Below are 10,741 nucleotides of genomic sequence, written 5' to 3'. Positions count from 1 at the left end.
GAAACCACCACGAATTGAATTACTCCCAATTAAGCCACCACAACAAAACCAGATTTGAAACCCCTAAAACCACCCCCACGAAACTCACACCACCCCCACAAACCAGATGTGAAACCCATCCCCATGAAACTCACATAACCCCCACAAACCCACGACCAAAACCTAAACCCAAACCCACGAACTCAGACCCACGAACTCGGACCCAAACCCACGAACTCGAACCCACGACCAGACGAACCCAAACCCAAATCGCAAGAGGAGAGAGAAGGGGGAAGATGAACAAAAATGTAGGGTTAGGGTTTAAATTCTGGAGATTTCAATTGAAGAAGAGTTAGGGAGATGAATGGTTTTGATGAAGATGTATGATATTTGGTGAAAATGATTACAATAATCACATTCATTAGGTAAAGAGTTAAATCAGGTTCATAATTTAATTAGATGTCTAAGTTGTTTAAGGGTAATACGGTCATTTTGTAGGCAAAAAGTTACTAAAAATGGAAAAAAAAAAAAAATTGTTACACATAATAGATAGCAAGTGAAAATGGCAAATATTACAAATAACTGTTAACGGAGGTAGTAGTTAATTTCACATTCATTACGTCAATAGTAACCAAACTCATCTTTTATTACGTAGTATAAAAACTCATGCTGACTTGTTTATACAGATAGGTTAAAAAGGGTCAACACTTTAAGAAGGTATTCTGCATTCCTACACTTTAATCAGACAGTTATATTCTCTGTTCGCTTCACACAATTCACTTCACTCGGCTATCAAGCTAATTCATTGATGATAAACAAACCAAATAAACAATATAACAAAGGTAACAATGAAGGCATAAAGTTGTTTGGCAACGGCTAGGAAAGGCATCCTTAAGATTTGATACTTCGTCATGACATCACCCACTCTAACTTCTACAGATGTATATGAACATTAACTGGTAACTATCATTCAAAATGCACTTTCGTATGATGTGTCCACCTGATTTCAAGTTACCAGTCAACTACCAGAGATCAAGGTAAGGTATAAATGAAATCGATTTAAACAAGTACATCACCAGATCACTGAATTCAGCTGACCTAATCTTCCATTTGGCTCTCCAATACTTGTCATAAACAAGAAACAAAGCCTAAGAAGCCATGCCGTGCAATAGAAGTTTTGATTTATCTATAGGAATAGGATCCCCCTGCAAATGAATATCGAGATGAAACAGATGCAGGTGCAAGCTCAGATTGAGCACCAACATGACTTCTCTGGTTGTATGCAGAGAGATCACGAGAGGCATAAGATAAATACAGCCCTTCATCAGCAACCCTTCTTGGTAAATGGTAATCAACAGCATTATTTGCAATCCCCAAGTCACTACGATAAGCCTCAGTTACTGTTGACTGCGAGTATACCCCATAAGTATCAGCCCCTGCACTTGTTAAACTTCTGAATGGATCAGAAGGGGTTACTGTCGCCTGCGAGTATGCCCCATAAGCATCAGCCCCTGCCCTAGTTAAACTTGTGAAAGGATCAGAAAGGGTCACTACTGTCGCCTGCGAGTATGCCCCATAAGTCTCAGCCCCTGCCCTTGTTGAACTTTTGAATGGATCATGAGAGTGGTATTGATTCTCTTGGTAACCATCCAACTCATTACTTGGCCTTGTTGTGGCTGATAACAATGGTTTATGCTCACTTTGACCTCGCAAACCATACATTCGATACTCATTTTCACTTAAATAAAATGGCTCATGATGAGCAACTGCCGGTTCTTGCAACGAGGAAAAAGACCCATAAACTGGGGCAGGCTTCGCTAACATCTCCTGTGTATAGGACACGTCCCTGTACAGCGGGGCAGGAATCCTATAGAGTTGCTCCTGCACACATGGTGTATCCTTGTATAGTGTAGCAGAGCTCCTGAAAAGTTGCTCCCTCTCTTGATTAGTCCCATAAGAATCTGGAACAGGAGCATAGGAAACTGTATCTTGCCCCATATTACGTAATTCTGGTCGGAGGCCATATCTGCGGTACTCCATCTCAGAGACAAAAAGTCGATCAGAAGATGATGCAGGCTGCAGAATGACAGGATGATCCTTCAAATGAAGCTGGTGAATAGGGCGGAACAGGGATCTCAGTTTCTTCACCTGCAAAGGAACGGATGGTGAAGATGCGATCCAAGCTATTGTATGTAATTATGTACTTCCTCTCTTTTTTAAGTCGCAACGTTTAGAATTTACATTATTCACACACACTCCTTTAATCCTATTTTGTAATTTATACGTTGAAAAAAATGGTCATGTGTGATATGTTAGATTAGTCCCAAAATATACTTTCATAATATCAACTTTTTATAATTTTTACCACATAATAACTTGAGAAATTTAAGTTATTGGCAAGCGTGAAATCCCAAACGTTGCGATTTTAAAAAAAACGGAAGAAATATCATGCAATCTGCTCCAAACAAAATATTTAGGCCCAATAAGTTCAGTGGTGGTAGAAAACGAATCACATTCACTTTCAAGACACTTTTCCCTTGAATGCTATGTCACACACGTACTCTTCATTTCACCTCAAGTACCCATGTCGAACCCTCGACACTCGAATGTGGGTATGACACTCAAACACTTCAATTTCAGTTCAAAATCATGGAACTTTTTCATAAAATAGCCAAATCGGACATTTGAACTCGTACCCGGAGGGTACCCCAATCCAAGTAACATAGCTTGTACGCTTATACCCTATGTTGAATAAACATAGGTAAGACTGTTGGATACAAGTGCGGATACAATTGTATGCTATGGAAAATTTTAAAATTAAAGATACGGGGACACCAACCTAAATTCAGACATAGGTACATAGGTATAGGGATCCGACAAGTGTGAAATTTTTTTATTTGAAGGTTTCTATAAATCATTTAATAATCTTTTTAAGAAATTCTACATGGCGGCATCGTAGTATTGAAAATTTAACTTGATGGCTTTTTTTATTATTAAACGGGACCTATATGATAAAGCATATTTCATTACATGCTCCTATTGCTCTTTTAATTGGCTAGCCCACCATTAATGATTATTTTACTAACCAAACTTTTAGTCAAATAGTTAATTACTAGCTTACTATCACGGTCACTTTGGTCAACCAAAAGCGTCAACCATCCCACATAGGCATGCGAGACCTACGGGAAACCATGAGACCCCACAAGCGGGTGGGGCATCGAGTCAAGGAGACCAAACTATTGTGGGATCTAGGGTAATCACACTTGTATGTAAGGCTTGGGATGTCATTGATAATGATCTCATATGCTTAGTGGCTTAGCATCCTAGGCCTAGGCCTTGTCGCAACAGCACGCGCGTGCACATAAGGATTTGAGTGGGTAAAACTCCATCCTAACCTATGATATTAATTGGGGGCCTACATGGACTCCCATTAACTCATAGATGACCTTACGGTCGAAGTTAAGTCAAGGAATGGGCTCAAAGCACATTGACCGTTGGAAAATAATGCTTTTAAGGGGACAAGTGTGACGACCGACCATGAGTGGCTTCATGGCCATGAGCCATGGGCATAGTCATTGACGTCAAGAGACCAAAAGGGGCTATAACACGTGAGGGATAATTAAGGTTGATAGACTAAAACCAACCTACCCGATGGCTCAAAACAAGGCATACTAACCCAATGGTGCGAGGCTTGCACACGCACACGCTGCTCGAGTGCTCAACTGCATGTTTGAGGCTCTCAAAAGGTTGTTACCATGTTCACCATAGAAATGAAGATCGTGGGAGGTAGTTACCTTAGTTAGTAATTACCTAGCAATTGCCACGTGACAACAAATGTGGCTTAGCCGACGGTTTTCGTGAACACCACTTTAGTAAGGATCATGAAGACTTGTGCTTAGGACAATTGCTTTGGAAGAACCTTATGGGTGGAGTAGGTTGCCACGACTTTAGTAGTACGATCATGATTCATGAGTGGTGGTTACCACGAAGAAGTTACTTGACATAGTGTGCGGTTGCGGATTGTCTTTTTTATTTTAGGAGGGTGGGCGGTTAAGTTAAACTACCCACGTTGCTCCGATCCTCCTACAATGGTAGGAAGATTATGCTGAGATGGCACCCGATTGAGTATAACTTCCATGGAAAGAGATTGGCTAACAAACGAATAGTTAAACAGAGGTCAACAACGGTTCCTAAACGATAATTCCAATAACGACATCGCACCTAGAAAGGAGGAGCATTATGTTAGTGGGCAATTACACTAGAGAGTGAGTGGTTATCTTGTAATAAACAGGCCACGCCCACCTAGCAGCACCACCACTTGTGCATGCCACCAAACTTATAGGATGCATGATAATAGTGGGGTAATGCAGTTGACCGCTAGTTAATGTGGAAGCACCCCTATGTACATTCAAGGGATTTAAACTAGTGAGCGGTTACCATATAGCGGGTGTAGTGGGCGGATATGCATGTTTGAACATGCATTGGGCTTGTGAGGATTCCTTAGTAAGCTCTTTAGTGTCGTACTAGTCACGATTAATAAAAGCAACTTGTATTTTGAATGCTTTTTATCTATTGTTGTGTGTCTAGACGCCATTACAGGCCCCAAGCCTACGAAAAAAATAATAAAAATAAAAAAAAGTTCAGTCTCCTAACAACATTGAAGTTTGCTTCTTCAAGTGACAAACATTGTACCAGTCGAGCTTAATGAGATGAACCTATGGCCTAAACAATCTACTAATCTTTAGTTAAATATAGTTTTTAATTGCAGACCATATACTTTCTCATTCCTCTAGATTAAGAACAACCCAGAACACGAAAAACTTCAAACAAACAACTTAAATAAGATAGTCACCACACCAAGGGGTAATGGCGACAGGTGGTAAATTTGGTTAAGATAGGTGTAAACTAGGTAAAATTTAGTAAATTTAGAATTAAGGTAATGAAGCAATCATTAGATTGTTCAATTAGCCATAAAATTAGCAAATTAGGGCCCTTCACGAAATAAGCAATACCACATGTTCACTTGAGAAAGTATAAATTAAAAAAAAAAAAAAAAAAAATTAAAAATGTTCCAAAGAATCTTTAATAGTTTGATTTCCAATAGTATTTTTCCATTTGTGAAATGAAGTATGACATGAGGGTCCCTTTTAAAAGAAGTAAGAATTAGAGATTAATATTATTAGATGTAGCAACACCAAGCCAAACAAAATATGATTTACTTAAACTCATTTCTAAGATTTAAGCCTGCTCCCTAATCTTAATTTTACGAGAAAAAACTTAGCCCTAAATACCAATAAGTGTGTCAAACTCTTTGCTCTACAACTAGCCTTGGATGTGGGTCATTCATATGTATAATTCGAGTAATATAGATACTTCAATACTTCATGGAGTCGAGGCTAACTATGTGGCCAAGTCCCACTTACGAGAATTTAAGTAAAGTAACAATATTAATCATATATTGATTCTAAGCTGATGTCTTACAAATATGCCACTGTCTAAGGTGTATTACATCAAGCCTCAATCCATGATCATCATAAAATGATTAAATCTTTACCACTTATCACAACATTTTCTTATGATTTGATAAGTTCATAATAATATATCCCTTATGTCCCAAATTAGTTGCACCATTTTGCTTATAAAGGCATTTTTGACAATCTAATAATAATAGATCCACTTTTTTTTTTTTTTTTCTACCTCTGTTTCTTATTATGTGCAACCAAGGAATATTTTATGTCTCACAAATAATACTCCTTTGTTGCACATAATAAAAAAGAAAAATAGAATTATGACTTACAGTCCTACTATTAAAAAGTTTTTGTATACTCTTAAAAATTGGATAATAAATATTTTATGAAAGTTCATTTCATACATAAAAGATAACTTATATACTTTTTTGTAAGATATATAATGTAGTTTTTTTTTTCTCTTGCACATTACTCTTTAATATAATAGGAATATAACCTTTAATTTCTCAATAAAATAAATGATGATTTTCTTTTCCTAAACAAAATGAATTGTCTTTCTCTAAAAAATAGGCGAATTCTGCCCACCCATACAGGTAACAATGCTTGCTAAAATACATTCTCTGTTTATTATTTGCAAGCTACAAAGTTCCCTAGTTTTGGTAGTATTAGGATTTTAAGTGATTATTTTCTACTCCCTCCAATTCATAAATGATTTCACTTGAACTTTTCACAATTAGGGAGAGATGACGGGAAAGTAAGAGAGAGGTATGGAGTAGTCAAATGCCATAAGAATAGAATAACTAATAATAGTTTAGAGTTGAGTTGTTTAAGAAAAGAACAACAACAGCAAAAAAAAAACAAAAAAAAACAAAAAAAAACAAAAAAAAAAAAAAGAAAAGAAAAGAAAGAGTGAAATGCCAAGAAAAAGGAGGAACTAAAAAAATATAGGTTTAGTGGAGTGTTGTACTCCGTTTTTAAAGAGGGAAAAGCAGAGTGAGGAAATGGATTAAATAAAGTGGGTAGTAGACCCAAAATTGGAATGCAGTAAAGTGTAACCATTATTATGAAACACCCTTTGAAAGCTTAACCATTATAATGATACGAGGAAGTGTTTAATAGCTACTCCGTATAAATTTAGGATAAAATCTTGTCTTTCCTAATAATAATCAACAACAATATCAACACCACTTCAAGCCAAAGAGAAGAATGTAAAGAGGAGAAAATTCTTACTTGTTCAGAAGTTACTTCAGTCTTGAATTTGTGGGTTCTCTCATCATAGTTTTCCTTAATTGCATTCTTAAAAACACTTTCAGGGAGAGGCAAACAGTCTTCATTAATTCTGAAGCGCACCTGAAAAAGTGGCATCAATATCAATAATAAATAAAGGTAAATGACTAAGAAAAATAAAACCTTTTTTTTTTTTTTTTTTTTTTTTTTTTGAGATGATCCAGTGATCCACCTGAGCAGGGAAAGCCCCACCAAAAGCATCTGGCTCAAGTTTCATACCCCCAGCAGAAGATGCTTCATAGATTCCATACAAGAGCCTAAGATCAAAATCGTAAAGGAAAAGCTTAAAACCAGGCTTTATACCAAGCACAACCTCCTTTTTGCTGGAAGGCAGGGCCATGACTTTGTAACGAAAACAATCAGGTTTTGTTTTTGCATTACACATGAAGATCATTCCACCAACTTTATTCTCAGAATTTGGAGCCTCAACCCTTTTTTGGTCAGACTTACTGTTTCTATTTTTTTTCTTTTTGTCTTCCTTGACAGAACCGTCATCTTTCCTTCTATCCCTTAAATTCATATTGCTTTCTTTTTCTACTCTTGCTGCTTTCTTGTTCTTTTCCTTATTATTGCTTTTTGGCTCATGCTTAGTGTTTCTATATTTCTTATTTTTGTTCCCCGTGGGAGCACCATTCTCATTGCCAACATCACTCGTATTCGGATTGCTTTCTTTATCCACTATTGCTGCCATCCTGTTCTTATCCTCATTTGTGACTTGACTCTGTGAGGCAGATTCTTTTCTGTTTGCTCTTCGCAACCTCCGTTTCTTTAATCTCTTCAGCTGTTTAGCAGTGAGCTTCAAAGATTCCGGAGTCTTCTTCTCAGTTGATGCTTGAGAGGAGCTATTAGCAAGCTCAGCTTTTTTCTGACTCTTCTTCCACACCATTCTGTTTTCCTTTCCAAATAAACATCCCAAATGGTGAAACTTCATTGTAAAAGTAGGTTAATGCACTAATCAGTACATAGAAAAACCTTGTTTAATTCAAAGAAAAGATATGCTAGGGGGAAAAAATTAAGGGCATATTGCACATTGTAGTAATCTAGAGTTTAAAAATATGTATATGAATCACAGTTAACCTCTCCTCTGTGAAAACAGCTGATAAGATCATTCATATGATTCCATACTCAGCGGTTTTTTTTTTTTTTTTTTTTTGGCCGGAGTTTTGAAGATTCATGAATAAAATGGTAGTCATATGACTCATAATCAGTAAAAGTCCCGCCAAATCTTCCCGATTGCTAAGGTAGGCACTAGCTAATATTCTTTCAAAGATTGCCAGAATAGCTCAATGGCTAATAATCTTGACAGATGTGATTACGGGAGAACACTTATGACAGTTTTTACATCGACAGACTCGATTATGCCACGAAACAAAAAACTCCATACATCAAAATCTTCGTAACATTTCAACCTAGCAATACCTACCCTCCGCCCCGTCCTTGAACTAAGGCAGGAGGGAGAAAAGTTCAACTTCATAAAAGGTTCTGCAACACATTTGCAACAAAATTTGATTCAATTTTCAAATAAGGCTCATAAATTTAGGAAGAAAGAGTACAATTTCATAGTTCTATCCTATCATTAAAGGGTTCTGCAACACATTAGCAACTAATTATGATTCAATCATCAAATAAGCTCATAAATTTAGGGAAATAGTTACAATTTCATAGTTCGATCCTATCACTAAAGGGTTCTGCAACACATTAGCAAATCATTTTATTCAATCATCAAGTAAGGCTCATAAATGTGGGGAGAAAAGGTCCCAATTCATAGTTACATCATAACATTTAAGGCAAATTATATTAAAATATAACATTATACGAAGAACCCTAAATTGAGTAAACTGAGAATTAAATTAACGATAAACCTTCGATTGTGAAAATGAAATTCGATGATTACAATAATAAATAAAACATCTTACCTAAGTAGCTGCTTCAATGGAAGATAGAAATAGCAAAAGTCGTTCTAATGGAGAATGTTGAGTGCGCTACAATGGGAATTTTTTTTTTTTTTTTTTTTTTTTTACAAACGCTACAATGGGAAATTGAGAGAATGAGAAGAGAGCAATGTTTTCGACCAGTACGGTTTTTTTTTTTTTCCAGTTTACTTTTAACAAATAATTACTTTTAACAAATAAATAAATATTATAAAATAAGGGGAAAAGGGAGAATAAGAGAGAGATGTAGAGAGGTAAAAGTGTTATGTCTATATTCATCCATTTCATGACCATATATATATATATACAAGATGTGAAAATTGTAACTTATATGGACAATGAAGAGTCCATTCATGAGAGGGTTAATGAGGACTAATGACAAAGGAGGGTTACAAGGATGCTATTAAAACCATACTTAAGGTAGTCATAAAAGAGATAATTATAAGCTTAATGACCATCCATAATAACATATTTTATAACACTCCCCCTTGGATGGTCATTATCTAAAAATAGAATAATGCGCATATATGCTGCCTCATTAAAAACCTTTCCAGGAAAAACCCTGTGGGAAAAAACCATGGATAAGGGAAAAAGAGTACAGCGCGCAATTACTCCCCCTCATTATTATATCACTGAAGATCTTTGAGACGACGCAATCCAATACGATAAACTAACTTTTTAAATGTTGCTGTCGGAAGAGCCTTAGTGAATAAGTCTGCTAAATTCTCACTTGAACGAATCTGCAATACTTTTATATCTCCATTCTTCTGAAGATCATGAGTGAAGAAAAATTTGGGTAAGATGTGCTTTGTTCTGTCGCCTTTGATGTATCCTTCCTTAAGTTGAGAAATACAAGCTGCATTATCCTCATATAAAGTTGTCGGTGCCTCCTTCCCAGATGATAAACCACAAACTTCTTTTATGTGTTGAGTTACTGACCTTAACCATACACATTCACGACTAGCCTCGTGAATTGCTAAAATCTCAGAATGATTGGAAGAAGTAGCTGCAATGGTTTGTTTCATGGAACGCCAAGAAATGGCAGTACCACCATATGTGAACACATATCCAGTTTGTGATCGACCATTATGAGGATCAGATAAATAACCTGCATCTGCAAAACCAATCAAATTTTCTTTGGACAACTTTGGGAAAAATAATCCCATATCTTTCGTACCTTGAAGATAACGAAGTAAATGTTTGATCCCATTCCAATGCCTCCGAGTTGGACATGAACTAAACCTTGCTAATAAATTAACTGAGAATGATATGTCGGGTCGTGTATGACTTGCAAGGTACATTAGCGCTCCAATTGCACTAAGATATGGTACTTCAGGACCAAGAATCTCTTCATCATTTTCCCGAGGTCGGAATGGATCTTTATCTACTTCAAGTGATCTTACAACCATAGGGCTACTCAATGGATGTGCTGTATCCATAGAGAATCTTTTAAGAACCTTTTCTATGTATGTTGATTGATGCACAAGGATTCCATTCTCTAGGTGCTCTATTTGTAACCCCAAGCAGAATTTTGTCTTTCCAAGATCTTTCATTTCGAACTCTTTCTTTAAATAATTGACAGTCACTGAAATCTCTTCAGGAGTTCCAATGATATTTAAATCATCAACATACACTGCAATTATAACAAATCCCGATCCAAATTTCTTAATAAAAATACATGGGCTGATAGGATCATTCTTATAACCTTCTTTTAACAAATACTCACTTAGACGGTTATACCACATACGCCCGGATTGTTTCAATCCATAAAGAGATTTGTTCAATTTAATACAGAAATGTTCTCGAGAACTAGATTTTGCTGCTTCTGGCAGTTTGAATCCTTCTGGGAGCTTCATGTAAATGTCATTATCCAGTGGGCCATATAAATAAGCTGTGACTACATCCATCAAACGTAAGTCAAGTCCTTCTCTTATTGCCAGACTAATCAAAAATCTAAAAGTAGTTGCATCCACCACAGGAGAATATGTCTCCTCATAATCAATACCAGGTCTTTGTGAGAATCCTTGTGCAACTAAGCGTGCCTTATATCTTACAACTTCACCCTTTTCATTTCTT

The 10,741-nt window shown here is 36.4% G+C and overlaps 1 protein-coding gene across 3 annotated transcripts; it reads right to left on the bottom strand.

Annotated features, from left to right (window-relative positions):
• Positions 1-605: 605 nt before the first annotated feature.
• On the bottom strand, positions 606-8,792 carry LOC145570441 (uncharacterized). 3 transcript variants are annotated; one of them, XM_081629517.1, is made up of 4 exons: positions 8,651-8,792; positions 6,907-7,629; positions 6,678-6,797; positions 606-2,127 (listed from the first exon to the last, which is right to left on the bottom strand). In XM_081629517.1, exons 2-4 carry the CDS (start codon positions 7,618-7,620, stop codon positions 1,162-1,164), a joined length of 1,800 nt encoding a protein of 599 aa, XP_081485643.1. In that variant the 5' UTR covers positions 7,621-7,629; positions 8,651-8,792; the 3' UTR covers positions 606-1,161. The 3 variants fall into 3 exon arrangements, with proteins under 3 accessions (XP_081485643.1, XP_081485645.1, XP_081485644.1); XM_081629519.1 differs by having other exon boundaries at positions 6,907-7,621; XM_081629518.1 differs by having other exon boundaries at positions 6,907-7,659; positions 8,651-8,773.
• Between the last annotated feature and the right edge of the window lie 1,949 nt (positions 8,793-10,741).

This window comes from Chenopodium album, chromosome 12 (assembly GCF_948465745.1).
Source record: "Chenopodium album chromosome 12, dcCheAlbu1.1, whole genome shotgun sequence".
NCBI classification, from domain to species: domain Eukaryota; kingdom Viridiplantae; phylum Streptophyta; class Magnoliopsida; order Caryophyllales; family Amaranthaceae; genus Chenopodium; species Chenopodium album.
The sequence above is the reverse complement of the archived record's forward strand: the minus strand, read 5'-3'. Positions and strand labels throughout refer to the sequence as shown.

Coding starts and splice junctions, on each gene's coding strand:
- LOC145570441 (XM_081629517.1), bottom strand. CDS start 7,620: ATGGTGTGGAAGAAGAGTCAGAAAAAAGCTGAGCTTGCTAATAGCTCC. Junction 6,798..6,906: donor GTGGGGCTTTCCCTGCTCAG/GTGGATCACTGG, acceptor CCACTTTTTCAG/GTGCGCTTCAGAATTAATGA. Junction 2,128..6,677: donor CTGAAGTAACTTCTGAACAA/GTAAGAATTTTC, acceptor GTTCCTTTGCAG/GTGAAGAAACTGAGATCCCT.